Source organism: Tachypleus tridentatus, chromosome 1, assembly GCF_004210375.1.
Source record: "Tachypleus tridentatus isolate NWPU-2018 chromosome 1, ASM421037v1, whole genome shotgun sequence".
Classification (NCBI taxonomy): Eukaryota; Metazoa; Arthropoda; class Merostomata; order Xiphosura; family Limulidae; genus Tachypleus; species Tachypleus tridentatus.
This window is the reverse complement of record NC_134825.1, coordinates 179,235,124-179,257,286: the sequence shown is the minus strand read 5'-3', so window position 1 is coordinate 179,257,286 and position 22,163 is coordinate 179,235,124. Positions and strand designations below refer to the sequence as shown.

General features: G+C 28.9%; 1 protein-coding gene and 1 long non-coding RNA gene across 7 annotated transcripts in view; one reads left to right on the top strand and one right to left on the bottom strand.

Annotated features, from left to right (window-relative positions):
- Positions 1-9,740, top strand: part of LOC143231595 (anoctamin-4-like) — a 29,220-nt gene extending 19,480 nt beyond the window's left edge. For 5 of the 6 annotated variants that reach the window (XR_013017074.1, XR_013017076.1, XR_013017078.1 and 2 more), the window contains one exon: positions 878-9,740. Coding sequence is in view for 1 of the 6 variants with exons in the window: in XM_076466142.1 (XP_076322257.1) it covers positions 878-960; positions 2,496-2,570 (158 nt within the window). In the remaining 5 variants the exon portion in view is untranslated. The remainder of the gene's footprint in view (positions 1-877) is intronic. The other variant, XM_076466142.1, reaches the window with a different exon arrangement.
- Positions 9,741-13,833: 4,093 nt separating this feature from the next.
- LOC143231593 (uncharacterized) overlaps positions 13,834-22,163 on the bottom strand; it is a 161,667-nt gene continuing 153,337 nt past the window's right edge. Inside the window, exon 3 of the long non-coding RNA XR_013017008.1 lies at positions 13,834-15,322. This is a non-coding gene — a long non-coding RNA (uncharacterized LOC143231593). The remainder of the gene's footprint in view (positions 15,323-22,163) is intronic.

Genomic DNA, 22,163 nt, shown 5'->3' with positions numbered 1-22,163 from the left:
TTTGACCACTATAAACAATTACGAAATTAATATAAAGAATGCTTTTTTTTCATTCTGAAATAACTACAAACTATAATTCATATAAAATAGCTTAAATTTGATAACATTAAACATTTATGTACAAGGGGAGGACAGAAAAGTGCCCCTCCCTTGAAAATGTTGTTAATTTATTTGATATCATATATGAACAGATCTCATGAAGTGCATTTTACACATTTATCTGTTATCTAATAAAATATATAACAAATTAACAGCATTTTTAAGGGGGGCCACTTTTCTTGTCCACTCTCTGAATATACATTTATTATTTTTATTATATTGATCTTTCAACTGTGCCTGGATAACAGTATAGAAGTTACAATGACATGGTGCATGTGTGCTCATGTTACTATGTACAGTAATATAAAACTGACCTTTACAAAGGACCTGAATTTTGGGAAAGTAACTCACTAAGAAAATCCTTATGACATGTGTAGTAATGGACACCCATAGCAAAAGGGTTACTTCAACATAAAAAACGTCCAACATTGTATATTTACACTACTTGAAATGGCCTTAATTTCAAACCAACATAAAGCACATCAAATTTGCTTCACATCCAAGACTTCAAACTTCTATAACTAAAATCTCCCATCAAAGACTTAAAAATAATTCCAAAAACATGTTATTACTTTGAGATTTCTTTATCTGTAATTTGGGACTTTTCAAGGAAAAAAGGAAACACTTTACAAAGTTTTTAATTACTAACACTTTGGTGAACAAAAATAATTGAATTAATTGTCACAAGTCACATCAGTTTAAAGAGTGATTTATATTCTGTTACAATTTCTGTCTTTACTGATGATAAACCTTTCACTTTGTTTTTATTTACTTTCAGCTGTAATATTTCTTGAATTGTGGAAAAAGTATTTGGAAATAATTACCCACCACTGGGATATGACTAGTTTTGATACTTTAGAGGTAATGTGTACCTTAGAAACTAACTTTATCACAATGGGCTTGTGTATTTAACATGAACTTTTAACCATGGCAGTATACCTACTGTGATTCTGAAGGTACTAGTTGTGTCATCACAAACTTTGACAGTAATCATAAAAATATTTTAATTATATGTTGTCATAGTGTTGACTGTTCTGATTACAAAGTGATTTTTTATGTTAAAATTAGAAATACTTCATTTAAAAATTTTCAATTATCTGTTATTTTACAAACTATAACTCTCTAAATGATCAGTCAATTTAAACACCCTCATAACCATCATAAAAAATTATGAAATAATTGTAAATTACAATTTTATTGTGCTAGAATGACAGCAAATTGTGACCCTAAACTGTGATAGTTTATCCTAAATAACTAAAAACTTGTGACATCTGTTTATTCTTAATCTCATAGTTTTATCGACTTTTGAACTACATGTAACTATTAATACTTCATCACAAGTTTTAAATCACTTGGTGAACATTCAGCTCATGTTACCCTATTGAATTACATTAAACAATATGAAGAATAATTAATTGTTATTCTTTATTTTAGCTAATCCAACAACTTTTTTGTATTTTCATTTTAGTTGCTTTTATAGTAATAAATAAAGAATACTTATGAAAAACAAAAAATGTACTGTTTACCAGCATCTGTTTTTGTTCTTTACTAATGGCACTACCACACTAAATGCCTCCTGTTAGTACAGCGGTAAGTCTATGGATATACAACATCTGAGAGAACTATTGGTAGCTTGTAAAAGAGAGGCTGTGATTGGTGTGCATGCCAAATGACTCTAATTTCCTAGTGTATGACATCATATATAAATAAAATAGAAAGCTGTAAAATTTTTGCCTTGTCTGAGTAATAACTACAGTGGAACCCTTCTAAGTGGCCATCCACCAGGTTTGGTCACCCCTTGAAAGTGGTCATTCAATCACAGTCCCTTTTTGTTTACATAATCCTTAATTATGTACAGTGGAACCCCTCTAATCAAGCCAGTTTGTCTCAGTTACGAAGGTGGCTGCTTTAGAAGGATTTCACTGTAATTTACATAAAATCATTCAATAAGTAAATTATAGAAGAAGGGAGAATCTAAGAACTTAAATACAATTAAAATTTGATTCAGTAATTACATTGTGATGTAAAGTTTACTTGTATACATCGATGATAACTAGCTTAATTACATTTTGAATTTAACTCTGTAAAAGGTTGTGACATATGCAGTTCGACGTTCCTGATGGGTAAATGACCTTGTTTTCCTGCCTTGATTGGGTGTTCAGGACCTTTAACTTTGTTTGTTTCCAGTATTATATTTACAGCTATTCTCTAGTATTTCACTTTGAACATCTTTTCAAACTTTGTCTTATAAAAATAATATTTGAATGTTTTCTAGAGGTATTCTTTTGAGAAAGTTTCTCAAAAATATATGTTTAAAAATGTAAATTTCTTAACACACAGATATGATGTTTTACCTGAACTCTTGATCATAATGTGGTTTGTTTTTATATCACCAGGAACATCCAAGGCTAGAATATTTAGCTAAGTTATCAACATTAAAGAAAAGGAAAGTAAATTTATTACAAGGGTAAGAACATCACTATTATCAATAATAATAAACATCAAAACAAAAATCTGACTTTTGTCCAGTTTTTCCATTTGTTTTGTTTTTATACAAGATCTATCTGTTGGTGATGATAGTTTTGATTTTCAGATTGTAAGTTTTATGATGACAGTAGAAGTGTTTGGTGTTGGTTTTACAACAAAACTGTAACTAAATATACTCTATCAAACAAAATTAACAAGCTGTGTATCTTTTGTATGAATTTTTTCTTAAAAATATTGAAAATTATTCAATTTAAAAAAATGCCTTATTCTTCTTGAAAAATACAGTTATTTTGGGTAAATGGTCTTCAAAGGTATAATTTAAAGAAGGTGATAAAACACTTTTTTAAAGTAATTCAGTATAAATGCACCACATATAGTTTAAAAGATAACAAAGTATAAAAATTAATGTTAATAATAAAAGTTTAAAAGATCTTGATAGAACATTGTTTGAGATTGAAAGTTTAAAATGTGAACTTTTATGCTTGTTTGAAATGTTCTGATTTAAAGTTCCTGGCCTGGCTGGCTGCCAGGTGGTTAAGGCACTTGACTCGTAATTATTATGTGATGGTCGATCCCATTATTTGTTTGTAAAAGAATGTCCCAAGAGTTGGCAGTGGGTGGTGATGACTAGTTGCCTTCCCTTTTGTCTTATACTGCTAAATTAGGGACAACTAGCACAGATAGCCCTCGTGTAGCTTTGTGTGAAATTCAAAACAAAGCAAATCATTTAAAGCTCATTAAATTTTATCCCTTTTTTTAAACAAAACAAAAAAACAGGTTAGATGTTCCAATACCTAAGTTGTGGTTTTATTATCTCCCTCAAAAATAATGTAAATTGAACTTCAGAAGGAATATTACAGCAGTTTTTTTATCAGTTCTGGTTCTTTTTCTGAGGCCACGTGTTTGAACTTTATTTCTTACAAGTTATGAAAATTTATTACTTAGTTTTTTACTGATGTGTTTTTCTAAATGCTTCTGTGATGTACACTGTAACATGTAAATGAACCATGTGTTTCCTTTTGGATAACAAAAAGAGTTTTAATACCCATAGCAGCCATCTTGAGATACATTTTTACTTCACGTGGGTTCCTCATCATCATAAGAGAGATACAGTTTTTCTGCTGTTTCATCTTCTTCCAAACCCTTTTCAATCGACTGCCATACCTACATATCTTGGAAGATTATCTTGAAACTTGGCAGGGTCATACTTTGGTCCAATATAATTTATTTATTTTATTATATTAATATAGGTATTAAGGTGTTTCTTTATATTGGTTTATTTTGTGTTTAAGTTGTTGTATAAGTAAGGCTTCTTTAATTTTGCATTTATTTATGTCTGTTTCTTTATTTAGTATTTGAGTGTTTTCTATGGTTGTTTTGTGTTTATTTGACTTGCAGTGTTCGAAAACGTGTGTAGATGATTTTTATGTTCTTTGAATCTGGTTTCCATTTTTCTACTTGTTTCTCCAATATAGAAGTCGTGGCAGTTATCATATTGTATTTTATAAATAATGTTGGTGTGGTGTTTGTTAGTGTAGTTTTTACATAGTATGGACTTCAGTTTTGTGCCTGGTTTTTGAATAAATTTGGTATTAACTGGAATGTCATATTTTGTTACTAGTTTCTGCCAAATGTTGGTTATTTGTCTGCTGATGTCAGGAATATCTGGTATGCAGCAGAATATGGTTTGGTGACTTTTTAATTCATGAGATATATTTACTTTTGTTGGTTGATTTCTGTCTAGGTGTGTGCGTATAATTCTAAGGTTTGTGGAGGAAACTTATTGATGTTGATGAAGTATTTTTTTATTTTGTAAAATTCATCGTTAATTTTATTTGGTGAGCATAGTTTTATGGCTGTGTTTATTTGGTTTCTTAGTATGTTGAGTTTTTGTTTTGTTTCATGTGCTGGGTTCCAAGGAATGTATAGTCCAGTATGGGTGATTGTTGAGTGGATTTCTGTTTTGAATTGTTTATCGGTTCTTGTAATTTTGAGGTTAAGAAATGATATTTGATTGCTTTCTTCCTGTTCACATGTGAAGTTAATGTTGGGATGTATAGAGTTAATGTGATTGAAAAAATTAAGTAGGTGTTCTGTAGATTTGAATTCCACAACCGTGTCATCTACATATCTGTACCAGTTTAGTGGCAGATGTAATGCTGTGTTAATTGCTTGTGCTTCAACTTGTGTCATAAAAATATTGGCTAGAACTGGTGATACTGGGTTGCCCATGCTTAGGCCATTTGTTTGTGTATAGTTTTGTTTGTTGAACATGAAGTTTGTCTTTATCGTGGTGAATTCTATGAGGGTTGCTAATTGGTTGCTGGTAATGTCTATAGTTGGGTTAGGGTCGCGGATATAGAGTTCTAAGGCTATCTTGCAGGCTTCAGTGGTTGGAACTTCTGTAAAGAGGGATATAACATCGAAAATGGCCATTAAGACTTTATGATTAAGTTGATTTAGATTAGGCTGATGTTTCATATTTGGAGAATGCCCATGCTATGTATTTACCAAGATTGTAATTAAATAATTCATATGTGGACATTATTGGTCGTAATGGAATAAAGTGTTTGTGAAATTGTGTTGGCTTTTTCCATTTTTTAGTAGTAATTTGTTAAGTTGCGTCTCGTGTGTCTTTGTTGGATTTGTGTGTATTGGTTTAAATTTGTTCGTGTCTGATAGGATGTTTTTCATTTTTTGGATGTATTCATTCGTGTTCATTATGACTATAGCGTTACCTTTATCTGCTTGTAGAATTTTTATGTTTTTGTCTTGTTTTAGGTTTTTAATGGAATTAATGCCTCTTTTTGTAAGATTGTTTTTTAGTTTTCTGTTTTGTGAAATTATGTTGATGGTTTTGTGAGAAAATTCTTTGAAAAAATCGTTTAAGATGTTGTTTTTAGGTGTTTCTGGAAAATATAAATTTTTAATTTTACCTGGGAAGTTTGACTGTTGGATGTCAATAAAATTATCTAAGTTATCTTCTTTTTGTTGGTTGTTTCCTTGTTTTTGTTCTCTGTAGAAAGTATCACAAGTCTCCTGCATAGATTTTCTAAACACGTTTTGATTTCTATGGTTGGAATGTTCCTAGGTGCTATTGCAAAGTTGAGTCCTTTGTTAAGTAGATGTATCTCGTCTGTGTTTAATTGTCAGTCAGATCTATTAATTATGAGGTTAGTCAACGGTTTGTCGTTTTGGATGTCTTTTCTGTTGTTTGCATCTTAGTTTTCTAATTTTTTGTTGTGGCAGATCTTTTTGTCTCTGCCATTCTTAGTATTGATTTGGTTTATGTTTTGTTGTATAAGTCCCAGAAATCTCTGGTTTAATGCAGCATGCCAGTTGATGGTCTGGGTTCCTTTTTTGTTTTTGTAAGTCATGTAATTCTTTGTATTTTGTGTTCAACATGGCTTTAAATAGTTTTTCTGTATTAAATTTTGAATAATGTTTGTGTATTTATTAAATTTTTTTGAAAGTTTTACCTTTACAAAATTAGGGGTTAGTTGTTCCTTTCTACATTGTTGAATAAAATTGTAGAAACAACTGACTTACTGTTAACCTTTTCTAGATTTATAGAAGAATACCCACCTTCCTTACTGAATTGTGTAAGTTTTACCTGTTTCTAATTTTGGCATTTCCAAAATGGACATAGGTTATTTTGTTCATCATTTAGAATAACAAACTTTAACCAGAATCTGACTGCAAAAGTTTTTATCTCTATTTATTTTAGTGCCAGATAAATACCATTACAGTCATACAAAGTTTATCAGAATAATTTATACATCTTGAAAAAACATACACATTTTATTGGTGAATGAATACAAATTATGCACACTTTTCAAAACAGAACTTATTTCTTTAGAGTATTAATTTATGCCACATTATGCATGTTATCTAAATTTTTAATTAACTTTCTGTTTGTACAGAATGTAATAAAATAACATTAGAAAGTAATTATGTATAAGTATATTAAACATCACTAAGAGCACACTTTATCACTTTACCAGTCTTAGTTTTATTATTGATCAAATCTGAGTGTTTTGTTAAATAAACTTGTGGATCAGTGTGAAACACTGTAAAGTATATTTAGTTGTAATACCATATAGTCTTGTGATCAAAGTAGTGAAACTGTTCACATTGCTAACAAATATATACAGAAATACATGAAAATTGTTTAGTATTTAAGTATACTTATGATAGTTAGATGGTAATTTGTAACTTTTTAATTTGGTTTATGTATTTGATTTAGTGACAGTTCATGGTGAAGAAGAGTAAATATCATATACAGTGTGCAGGGATAAAATATCATATACAGTGTACAGGGATAAAATATCATACAGTGTACAGGGATACTGAAAAGGAAAACTTGTAAATATACATTTCAGAGGCTCTAAAGGCAATGCAAGCACAATATGCAAACAGTGCCATGGATATAGTATTTTAAGTCTTTACATAAACATTAACATGTTAATATGTAACTCAGATTGCCATCTTTATTTTTTACCATCCTTTCTTGATTAGAAATACTTTTGCAGTGTATTTGATATTTAGCATACAACAGACTTGTACATTTTACTAACAGCTTGCAACATCTTGTGTAGATACGCACAGTAAATTCAGAAATATAGTGAACATTCCATCTGTAATATGGCATTCGTCCAATAAATCAACCCCATGCATTTTATGTTAAGGATATATGTGTGTTTTAACACATAACTTCAAGACTTGTGTATGAAGGCTACTAATAAAACAAATTTTAAAATATGGAATTCTATTTTGAAATAAAAATATGAGATAAAATCATGTTAAAATTAATAACAAAGCATCTCTTATTAATGCAGCCAGTTTATGTAGAGATATTACATAAATTGGCTTCACTACTGCATGTTATATATTTTAAAATTGCCAAAGATTACTAAAAATGTGTACAAAAACTACCATAAAAAGATATTTCCACTGTAAAACTAGAATTTAAAGCTTTTTTTTTTCTGTTACAATGAAGTTAATTGTTTTTATTTAAGGATAAACATGTGTTTCCTAATGATTTGAGAAATAGTTAGTGTTTGCTAATTTTATGAAAACTAGTGTATCTAGACCACAAGTGTCTTGATCAACAGTCATTGGTATCCTACTTCTGACAACAACAACAACAACAAAAATGGTGGAAGCTAAGATAAGGCTTAACATTTATTTAGATCATGGACAAATTAAGAAGAATATGGAAAATTCGTCTTCAGTTCCTATGATTTGTGTTTTATTATGACTTCCTCTCCCTCAATACAAAAATATTTGGTCATAGTATTTCTAATTGTTCAAAACTACATTGCAGAAATCTCTCTGCTCTGTGTGACAGTAGCAGAGTAACTTGAAAGCTGGACCTGAACCAGACTTAGAAAGTTTGATATTTATAACTGAGGAAAATAATGAATTTTGTAAATAAGAAATAATACACTTTCAGACAGAAAGATATTTATACACTAAAGATTTGATTTGAAGAATAGAACTTAATGTTTCACCTAAGAGTTCTAAAAACCTCTGACATGAAATGACAAGTTTAATAGTATTATCAATTGGTTGTCATTTGTGTTAAGGTAGTTTATCAAACATTTTTTATTTATGTCAACCTTTTTCTGTATGTTAATATTCTTTTTGTAAAATAGTAAATACTGTTCTGAAATATTGTGTATAGAAATACATCACACTCAGACTGAACATGAAAATAGTTTGACTTTGAAGATGTACCTTTGTAAAATAGTTAATACTGTTCTGAAATATTGTATATAGAAATACATCACACTCAGACTGAACATGAAAATAGTTTGACTTTGAAGATGTACCTTTTGTAAAATAGTTAATACTGTTCTGAAATATTGTATATAGAAATACATCACACTCAGACTGAACATGAAAATAGTTTGACTTTGAAGATGTACCTTTTATAAAATAGTTAATACTGTTCTGAAATATTGGATATAGAAATACATCACACTCAGACTGAACATGAAAATAGTTTGACTTTGAAGATGTACATCTTGTAAAATAGTAAATACTGTTCTGAAATATTGTATATAGAAATACATCACACTCAGACTGAACATGAAAATAGTTTGACTTTGAAGATGTACCTTTTGTAAAATAGTTAATACTGTTCTGAAATATTGTATATAGAAATACATCACACTCAGACTGAACATGAAAATAGTTTGACTTTGAAGATGTACATCTTGTAAAATAGTAAATACTGTTCTGAAATATTGTATATAGAAATACATCACACTCAGACTGAACATGAAAATAGTTTGACTTTGAAGATGTACCTTTTGTAAAATAGTTAATACTGTTCTGAAATATTGGATATAGAAATACATCACACTCAGACTGAACATGAAAATAGTTTGACTTTGAAGATGTACATCTTGTAAAATAGTAAATACTGTTCTGAAATATTGTATATAGAAATACATCACACTCAGACTGAACATGAAAATAGTTTGACTTTGAAGATGTACCTTTGTAAAATAGTTAATACTGTTCTGAAATATTGTATATAGAAATACATCACACTCAGACTGAACATGAAAATAGTTTGACTTTGAAGATGTACCTTTTGTAAAATAGTTAATACTGTTCTGAAATATGGTGTATAGAAATACATCACATTCAGACTGAACATGAAAATAGTTTGACTTTGAAGATGTACATGTTGAAGTGTGTAATCTGTTATTCATCAGTTTTTATATTACATTCTTCAAAGGAAGGTGAGTAATTTGTTAACTTCTGTTAAAATATGAAATATAGTAGTTTACAAAGTATAACAAGATCCACAGTGAAAAAGTACTCAAAATAAATGATACTAAAAGACAGCTAATAATACATAGTTATAAAAACTTAATCTTTTAAGTTGTTTTGTAGACTAACTTATCACTGTTGGTAGAAGTGCTTAAAAATCACGTGTAACATGACTTTTGAAACATTTTAATATCTGTATGTGTAGATGTTTAAATTATGCAATGTGCTAAACTTGTATTTACCTTTATGTGTTTATTTTTTTCTACTTTTGTTTGTTTTTATTTTTTTATACAAAGATATTATTACAATTCATATGCAAGAAAAATATGTCTTAAGCAATAAAAACAAACTTGTAACACCATGAAAAAGAGTGTTTCCTTTCAAATTCAGATTTTATGTAAGTAATCAAATATTGAAGCACATTATTGTTTGTTCATTTAATAAATAAACTTAGCATTATGAGAGGCTCTTTATTTATAAATATTGCACATAATATTAATGTCTAAACTGAATAATATAATTTATTGATGTACCAATCTAAATGTAACAAGTTTTCATTTTAAATAAAAAATAAAGTTTGTACAGGTTCTGTATGTGTCATGAAATTTGTGGAAAGTCAAGAAAAAATGTTTTATAGAACTTGAAAAAATAGCAGACAAGCTTCTTTCAGAAAGTGCATGTTGTATAATTATAGCATACGATCGTGTGACATTTCCTGAAGTCTGAGTGTTAATACTTAACACTCAGTGTTTTGTAGTTATGTAGCAGTGGGTAATTCAGACTGTTGTAGTGTGGAAATTAGTTTCTTATAGATGTTTATTTGTTGTTATTTTAATTGTGATTGTAAAATAGAATGTGAAATGATTTTGTGTTGCTTTCCAAGTTATTCAATCAGCTGATCAAAACAGGTTACTTTTATATAGGTGACATATTGTGTAACAATGCTTATTTCACAAATTATAATTATCCAGCCACTTAACAGTTTTGGTCAAAGTTAGTCCCAGCCCTTAGATGGTAATCAGTTGTTTTGATGAAACATTTTCTTAAATGGCACATACGTACTTGGTGATTTGTGCTGATTGGCACTTAAGGTCTAGTGCAGCATAACAGAAGATGCTGGAAATGAATTTTCAGATGATCCCTTAATCTCTAAACAATGTATTGGTTAGCAAGTAATATCTTGGTGAGAAAACAAACTTACATGTTATTTTGACTAAAATAACTAAACTAGCTAAAATGTTTTTTTCCATTGATTGTGTTTACAGTGAATTTAATGGTCATTGAAAATTTTATAATAACTTATTGAAATGCCATAGAATTCTTTATATTTTCAAAATGTCCTAAACTTGTACTTCTTCCCCCAATGACACAGCAGTATGTCTGCAAACTTACATTGATAGAAACTAGTTTTTGATACTGGTGGTGGGCAGAGCACAGATAACCCATTGTGTATTTTGATACTGGTGGTGGGCAGAGCACAGATAACCCATTGTGTATTTTGATACTGGTGGTGGGCAGAGCACAGATAACCCATTGTGTATTTTGATACTGGTGGTGGGCAGAGCACAGATAACCCAATGTGTATTTTGATACTGGTGGTGGGCAGAGCACAGATAACCCAATGTGTATTTTGATACTGGTGGTGGGCAGAGCACAGATAACCCAATGTGTATTTTGATACTGGTGGTGGGCAGAGCACAGATAACCCATTGTGTATTTTGATACTGGTGGTGGGCAGAGCACAGATAACCCATTGTGTATTTTGATTCTGGTGGTGGGCAGAGCACAGATAACCCATTGTGTATTTTGATACTGGTGGTGGGCAGAGCACAGATAACCCATTGTGTATTTTGATACTGGTGGTGGGCAGAGCACAGATAACCCATTGTGTATTTTGATACTGGTGGTGGGCAGAGCACAGATAACCCAATGTGTAGCTTTGTGCTTAATTTCCCACAAACTCGTCATTTTAGTTTTGAAATTTTGAGAGATATAAAAATGAAAAGGACAATCAAGTAATTGTCAATAGTTCATCAATACAGAATTGACTTTTTATTTTAAGTTACATGTGAAGACAGCTGTTTATGTTAAAATTTATCTTTTGATGCAACAGGTTTGTTGGGTATTCAGGACATTACAATTCATTGTTTGATATCGACAAGAGGAAGTATGTATAACATTGTCAGTTTTTCGTTATATAAAAGTTCAGCTGTCAAAATGTTCTTTAAAATGTTTTTTTTGTTCACAGTTTATTCATAGTACTGTATAATAATTCCAAAACATACTTAACATCTGTTGACACTGTAGCTATTTCTCAATCTCCAGTGTCATTAGCTGCCGGATTCAGTGATTCTTTGAAGACATTGTGTCGGCTGGTATGTGGAATACTTCTGTTACTTTCCTATCTTGTTGTTTACATGATCTTGCCAGTTCCTCTTCTGATGGTGACCCACTACTTCCTGTAGATTTGTTTACCACATCTGCTAGGCTTTTACCAGAAATGAGTATTTTCCTCAGTCATATACTCTTTCATTTCCAAGGTCCCTTTATTTTCCATGGTATACCATTCTGGGGTGAGTGCTTCTGAGGCAGGTATGCTTTCACTTTTCAACTTCATACTAGTAACTACTTTAACTATAATACTACCACCAGTATACAACAGGTTCTGTCAAAATGAGATGTCCTGTAAGGTCATTTAGACACTTACCAGATGATATTATGGATTGGCACTCGTGAACATTCATAAATACAGCTAATCTTGCTATTCTTCATGTTGAACAAATTGTGATTGATTTGAATAAAATGTAGGGAACTTGATTCACCTATTGCACAGTTTCCAGAGCTCTGTTTTTATCATTTTATCACCCCAGGCTGTATGAGTAGAGCTTGAGAATCTGTGGTAAACAAGAGGCTTTTCAACCAAAGTTTTTGAGTGTGTTCAATCATTCTTTGAGAAGAGGGCATAGTCAGGGGTCCTCCTTCTAGGGTTCCTGGATGTTTTTTTTTTGTATTTCAGTAAGAGTGGCTCCAGCCTTACTGGAAACCTACTCATAACTTTGGTTCATATTTTGCATACAGTTATCTAGTTGGGGAGTGCAAAACCCTTCTCTTTGATCAGTACTAGTTTCAGTTGTCATTCATGGAAGTTGGTTCACTATATTGTAATTCTGAAACCAAAGCAGTTCCATTCTAAGTCCTTGGTTGAGTGCAGGTTCCACATAATTCCAGGGTTAAGTAGAATACACCTTACCTACATGATTAGGGACTGAGAATGAATGTTCATAATTCCAAACCAGATGAATTCTATTCCTTTGTTGAGTATGGCATATAGGATCCCATCATTCCGAGCCTCAGGTGTTACCTTTTTGGACTTATTCAAGTGGAGAAGAGAATCTGCCCATTTAAGTGTTGCTTACTTTCTTGTTGTTATTCTGATGGTGCCAAATGCAACATTTTGTGGTTACAGTAAATATATATATATACACATATCATATTGTGGTCTAATAGCCATAGCCAGCAACATAGGATATAGGTACTACAACCCCTTAATTCCAACCTGAGTCATAGAATCTTGGCTGTCTGGTCAGGGATAGCCTACCTGATGATTACTCATATTCTGTTCTGCCTTTGATATAGGAACTACGCTCCAAGTGAAGAGCATATCTGTTTGGGAGGTAGGGTGTAATTTCCGCACTCTTGTACCATTTTTTCTCTTGGTATATTCCTGTTCAGTACAAGTGCTTTCTGTATGGATCATGCCTACACTTTTATCAATGTGAGATTCTAGCTATAGTGTTGGTGGATCGTAAGTATTATTGGAAACCATTTTCATTATAAGAAAAATGTTAACTTCAGATAACTTTACAAAATAAGGATTTTAGAGACTTCTAATTTTTCAGTAATCTTGTAATTTGTAAGAAACTAAATCTGGAATGTAATTACCACTTTTCTGTTCTTTAAGTCATAATAAATAACATGTTGCTGTTTACTTTATTTGTAGTTTTATTACTTATAAAATCCTACTTTTTTATTTACTTTTGCACTTCTAAAATAATTAAGACAACTTGTCATTTTCATTTATATCTCCTGGTAATATTGAAACATGAATGTTGTAAAATGTCTTTGAAGTTAATATGGTCATGTGAAGATTGCATGCAAAATGGTGTCAGTTGGCCAAAATGGCCATCAACTTAATTAACTTCTAAATACATAAGGATATTATGATTTCAGAATTTAAATAATAAGTTAAAAAGTAACTGAAACATTGAAGGGAATATTTTACTAATAATTGTGTTGTTTGTTCTAAGTTTAATTTGAAATTTGCAAATAGGATTTGATTTTATACTGTATCTGTAAAACTAAATATGTTCTATAATTAAGGACTTTTGTGATTTTCTTTTCCAATGTTCTTTTTGTGAGTTGTCTCTTAGACATATTCATAAGAATGTTTGGATTTTGAAATTTTCTCCCAGGAAATTATAAGTATCCAACATTGTCACTATGTTGTAGAAATGACACTAAACATAAAGCATTGTAAAACTATCTCCAATTTGCACATCTCAAACAGTGTTGCTACGACCTGTGTTTAGGTCTGAGTATTATTAGGACACCTGCATTGTTTTATTGCTACTAACAGTAGTAGAGATCTGGGCTTAGATAAGATCCAAGGTCAGTAATAATTATTTATACACACACAAATGTAGATTAGATTAGAAAGTAACCTACCTAAATTACTTGTTCTAATAAGCTACATTTTAATACATGTATATAAGCTCCCACATGACCTGCACTGTTTGAGGTAATCTACTTAACACAGACAACAATAACATACTTTAACAATATGCATATACTCAATCTGAAACCTGGTTAAACAATGTTTTGTTCAATAACATAATAGTAATCAACCAAATAACTATAAGAAGTCCTGTATTTACACTGGTATTTGGGACCTGTAGTCATGGTAACAAAACATGAAATCTTGATTTTTATTCAAAGTACACTTCCTCTTGGAAAAATAGCATTATTAACCCTTTCTCCGTAGACATCTTTTTTCTGTGCATGTAACTCAAGGTTCTTGTGAGTTACATTTAAAAGTTGATTAAACTATTTTATTTTTATGATATACTCATAAACAGACATAGCTCATAATCCATATTTTAATAGAATACAAGTTTAAAGATTTTACTTTCAGAAGGCAATATTTAAAATAGAAAAACTAGAATTTTCTTGTGTAAGAATTGCAACATTTTCTCTCAAAGCCTTTTCTTCTTTAATTTATTTACCACCTCTCCAAGAAGTAAAAAATGAAATTTAATGTAAATCACTTATTATGATATAATTTTGCTTAGGCATACTATAATTTTCATAGCCTTTGATATTACTTGATTCCAAAGACATGAAATCAAATCCATCTTGCCACACTCACCTGTGACGTCCTCTTTATTAGAAATTACCAATAAGTGTTTGAGCCACTCAATACGATGTTACTTAAAAACCAATAGAAAGCCATGGTTTTTATCTGTCAAGTGATTTATCGTATTGCAATGTTTCCTGTAAATATAATTCCATATTTTACTTTCAATTCAACCTTGATTGCCATGGGAAATGCAATGTGTAAAATAGGAATATCTTTAGTTTAGTTAGGTTAAATTAAGTAAAATAAGTAACACTGTTACTACTAATAATAATAGGCCTGGTATGGCCAGGTGGATTAAAGTGTTCGACTCGTAATCTGAGGGTTGCGAGTTTGAATCCCTGTCACAAAAAACATGCTTGCCCTTTCAGCTGTTGGAACGTCATAATGTGATGGTTAATCTCACTATTCGTTGGTAAAAGAGTAGCCCAAGAGTTGGCAGTGGATGGTGATAACTAGCTGCCTTCCCTCTTGTCTTGCACTGCTAAATTAGGAACAACTAGTGCAGATAGTCCTTGTATAGCTTTGCACGAAATTCTAAACAAAAATAAACATAAAAAAGGTTGTATTGTGATGCCAAGAACTGAAATAATACTGTAAACAAAATTTAAAAAAATACCAAAAACACACAAACAAACAAAAAACTAATAATATTTTTAAAAATGTTCATGAGTAGCTCGTGCATAATGGAATTCAAAAGCATAACAAGAGCTGCATATTTGTCACATAATTTACCACTTATTAAGGCATGAATAGTAATTAGTCAGGGGTTATAAAGGCAATAAAACAATAAAATTTAACAATGTATGTACATTCACATGCTATTATGATCATAAAACTATTTAGTATAAACATAAGTAGTTTAATATCACAATTTGAAGTCCTATTTCTTTACTGTTTCAGGAGTTACACCAGTAACAAGGCTTCAGGTTCAGATATTACACAAAAAAGTTTGTGATTTTTGAGACTAAAGAAAAAGTATTTTTAATCTAAACATGGAAATGAACACTCAGACCAGTATGCAGAAATTATCTATTTATATATTTATACATATATAAGTATTCATAGATAAATTTTTAGTAAAAATACTCCATTAACAATATTATCTTTGGTGTGCAAAAAACTTGTGTTTACTTAAAGCCTGTCAAAATGATATGAATACATTGTAATACTACAACAAGCACAGAATAATTATGAATACATTGTAATATTATAACAAGCACAGAATAATTATGAACACATTGTAATACTACAACAAGCACAGAATAATTATGAACACATTGTAATACTATAACAAGCACAGAATAATTATGAACACATTGTAATACTATAACAAGCACAGAATAATTATGAACATATTGTAATACTATAACAAGCACAGAATAATTATGAATACATTGTAATACTATAACAAGCACAGAATAATTATGAACACATTGTAATACTACAACAAGCACAGAATAATTATGAACACATTGTAATACTATAACAAGCACAGAATAATTATGAACACATTGTAATACTATAACAAGCACAGAATAATTATGAATACATTGTAATACTATAACAAGCACAGAATAATTATGAACACATTGTAATACTATAACAAGCACAGAATAATTATGAACACATTGTAATACTATAACAAGCACAGAATAATTATGAACACATTGTAATACTATAACAAGCACAGAATAATTATGAACACATTGTAATACTATAACAAGCACAGAATAATTATGAACACATTGTAATACTATAACAAGCACAGAATAATTATGAATACATTGTAATACTATAACAAGCACAGAATAATTATGAACACATTGTAATACTATAACAAGCACAGAATAATTATGAACACATTGTAATACTATAACAAGCACAGAATAATTATGAACACATTGTAATACCATAACAAGCACAGAATAATTATGAATACATTGTAATACTATAACAAGCACAGAATAATTATGAATACATTGTAATACTATAACAAGCACAGAATAATTATGAACACATTGTAATACTATAACAAGCACAGAATAATTATGAACACATTGTAATACTATAACAAGCACAGAATAATTATGAACACATTGTAATACTATAACAAGCACAGAATAATTATGAACACATTGTAATACTATAACAAGCACAGAATAATTATGAACACATTGTAATACTATAACAAGCACAGAATAATTATGAACACATTGTAATACTATAACAAGCACAGAATAATTATGAACATATTGTAATACTATAACAAGCACAGAATAATTATGAATACATTGTAATACTATAACAAGCACAGAATAATTATGAACACATTGTAATACTACAACAAGCACAGAATAATTATGAACACATTGTAATACTATAACAAGCACAGAATAATTATGAACACATTGTAATACTATAACAAGCACAGAATAATTATGAATACATTGTAATACTATAACAAGCACAGAATAATTATGAATACATTGTAATACTATAACAAGCACAGAATAATTATGAATACATTGTAATACTATAACAAGCACAGAATAATTATGAACACATTGTAATACTATAACAAGCACAGGATAATTATGAACACATTGTAATACTATTACAAACACAGAATAATTATGAACACATTGTAATACTATAACAAGCAAGAATAATTATGAATGCATTGTAATACTATAACAAACACAGAATAATTATGAACACATTGTAATACTATAACAAGCACAGAATAATTATGAACACATTGTAATACTATAACAAGCACAGAATAATTATGAACACATTGTAATACTATAACAAGCACAGAATAATTATCAACACATTGTAATACTATAACAAGCACAGAATAATTATGAACATATTGTAATACTATAACAAGCACAGAATAATTATGAATACATTGTAATACTATAACAAGCACAGAATAATTATGAACACATTGTAATACTACAACAAGCACAGAATAATTATGAACACATTGTAATACTATAACAAGCACAGAATAATTATGAACACATTGTAATACTATAACAAGCACAGAATAATTATGAATACATTGTAATACTATAACAAGCACAGAATAATTATGAATACATTGTAATACTATAACAAGCACAGAATAATTATGAATACATTGAAATACTATAACAAGCACAGAATAATTATGAATACATTGTAATACTATAACAAGCACAGAATAATTATGAACACATTGTAATACTATAACAAGCACAGAATAATTATGAACACATTGTAATACTATAACAAGCACAGAATAATTATGAACACATTGTAATACTATAACAAGCACAGAATAATTATGAGTGCACTGTAATACCATAACAAGCACAGAATAATTATGAATTCATTGTAATACTATAACAAGCACAGAATAATTATGAATACATTGTAATACTATAACAAGCACAGAATAATTATGAACACATTGTAATACTATAACAAGCACAGAATAATTATGAACACATTGTAATACTATAACAAGCACAGAATAATTATGAACACATTGTAATACTATAACAAGCACAGAATAATTATGAACACATTGTAATACTATAACAAGCACAGAATAATTATGAACACATTGTAATACTATAACAAGCACAGAATAATTATGAACACATTGTAATACTATAACAAGCACAGAATAATTATGAATACATTGTAATACTATAACAAGCACAGAATAATTATGAACACATTGTAATACTATAACAAACACAGAATAATTATGAACACATTGTAATACTATAACAAGCACAGAATAATTATGAATACATTGTAATACTATAACAAGCACAGAATAATTATGAATACATTGTAATACTATAACAAGCACAGAATAATTATGAATACATTGTAATACTATAACAAGCACAGAATAATTATGAATACATTGTAATACTATAACAAGCACAGAATAATTATGAATACATTGTAATACTATAACAAGCACAGAATAATTATGAATACATTGTAATACTATAACAAGCACAGAATAATTATGAACACATTGTAATACTATAACAAGCACAGAATAATTATGAATACATTGTAATACTATAACAAGCACAGAATAATTATGAACACATTGTAATACTATAACAAGCACAGAATAATTATGAATACATTGTAATACTATAACAAGCACAGGATAATTATGAAAACATTGTAATACTATTACAAACACAGAATAATTATGAACACATTGTAATACTATAACAAGCACAGAATAATTATGAATACATTGTAATACTATAACAAACACAGAATAATTATGAATACATTGTAATACTATAACAAGCACAGAATAATTATGAATACATTGTAATACTATAACAAGCACAGAATAATTATGAACACATTGTAATACTATAACAACCACAGAATAACTATGAACACATTGTAATACTATAACAAGCACAGAATAATTATGAATACATTGTAATACTATAACAAGCACAGAATAATTATGAATACATTGTAATACTATAACAAGCACAGAATAATTATGAACACATTGTAATACTATAACAAGCACAGAATAATTATGAACACATTGTAATACTATAACAAGCACAGAATAATTATGAACACATTGTAATACTATAACAAGCACAGAATAATTATGAACACATTGTAATACTATAACAAGCACAGAATAATTATGAACACATTGTAATACTATAACAAGCACAGAATAATTATGAACACATTGTAATACTATAACAAGCACAGAATAATTATGAACACATTGTAATACTATAACAAGCACAGAATAATTATGAATACATTGTAATACTATAACAAGCACAGAATAATTATGAATACATTGTAATACTATAACAAGCACAGAATAATTATGAATACATTGTAATACTATAACAAGCACAGAATAATTATGAATACATTGTAATACTATAACAAGCACAGAATAATTATGAACACATTGTAATACTATAACAAGCACAGAATAATTATGAACACATTGTAATACTATAACAAGCACAGAATAATTATGAACACATTGTAATACTATAACAAGCACAGAATAATTATGAATACATTGTAATACTATAACAAGCACAGAATAATTATGAATACATTGTAATACTATAACAAGCACAGAATAATTATGAATACATTGTAATACTATAACAAGCACAGAATAATTATGAACACATTGTAATACTATAACAAGCACAGAATAATTATGAATACATTGTAATACTATAACAAGCACAGAATAATTATGAATACATTGTAATACTATAACAAGCACAGAATAATTATGAACACATTGTAATACTATAACAAGCACAGAATAATTATGAACACATTGTAATACTATAACAAGCACAGAATAATTATGAACACATTGTAATACTATAACAAGCACAGAATAATTATGAACACATTGTAATACTATAACAAGCACAGAATAATTATGAACACATTGTAATACTATAACAAGCACAGAATAATTATGAACACATTGTAATACTATAACAAGCACAGAATAATTATGAACACATTGTAATACTATAACAAGCACAGAATAATTATGAACACATTGTAATACTATAACAAGCACAGAATAATTATGAATACATTGTAATACTATAACAAGCACAGAATAATTATGAATACATTGTAATACTATAACAAGCACAGAATAATTATGAATACATTGTAATACTATAACAAGCACAGAATAATTATGAACACATTGTAATACTATAACAAGCACAGAATAATTATGAACACATTGTAATACTATAACAAGCACAGAATAATTATGAACACATTGTAATACTATAACAAGCACAGAATAATTATGAACACATTGTAATACTATAACAAGCACAGAATAATTATGAACACATTGTAATACTATAACAAGCACAGAATAATTATGAACACATTGTAATACTATAACAAGCACAGAATAATTATGAATACATTGTAATACTATAACAAGCACAGAATAATTATGAACACATTGTAATACTATAACAAGCACAGAATAATTATGAACACATTGTAATACTATAACAAGCACAGAATAATTATGAATACATTGTAATACTATAACAAGCACAGAATAATTATGAACACATTGTAATACTACAACAAGCACAGAATAATTATGAACACATTGTAATACTATAACAAGCACAGAATAATTATGAACACATTGTAATACTATAACAAGCACAGAATAATTATGAACACATTGTAATACTATAACAAGCACAGAATAATTATGAACACATTGTAATACTATAACAAGCACAGAATAATTATGAACACATTGTAATACTATAACAAGCACAGAATAATTATGAACACATTGTAATACTATAACAAGCACAGAATAATTATGAATACATTGTAATACTATAACAAGCACAGAATAATTATGAATACATTGTAATACTATAACAAGCACAGAATAATTATGAATACATTGTAATACTATAACAAGCACAGAATAATTATGAATACATTGTAATACTATAACAAACACAGAATAATTATGAATACATTGTAATACTATAACAAACACAGAATAATTATGAACACATTGTAATACTATAACAAGCACAGAATAATTATGAACACATTGTAATACTATAACAACCACAGAATAACTATGAACACATTGTAATACTATAACAAGCACAGAATAATTATGAATGCATTGTAATACTATAACAAGCACAGAATAATTATGAATACATTGTAATACTATAACAAGCACAGAATAATTATGAATACATTGTAATACTATAACAAGCACAGAATAATTATGAACACATTGTAATACTATAACAAGCACAGAATAATTATGAACACATTGTAATACTATAACAAGCACAGAATAATTATGAACACATTGTAATACTATAACAAGCACAGAATAATTATGAACACATTGTAATACTATAACAAGCACAGAATAATTATGAACACATTGTAATACTATAACAAGCACAGAATAATTATGAATACATTGTAATACTATAACAAGCACAGAATAATTATGAATACATTGTAATACTATAACAAACACAGAAAAATTATGAACACATTGTTATACTATAACAAGCACAGAATAATTATGAACACATTGTAATACTATAACAAGCACAGAATAATTATGAACACATTGTAATACTATAACAAGCACAGAATAATTATGAACACATTGTAATACTATAACAAACACAGAATAATTATGAACACATTGTAATACTATAACAAGCACAGAATAATTATGAGTACACTGTAATACCATAACAAGCACAGAATAATTATGAATTCATTGTAATACTATAAC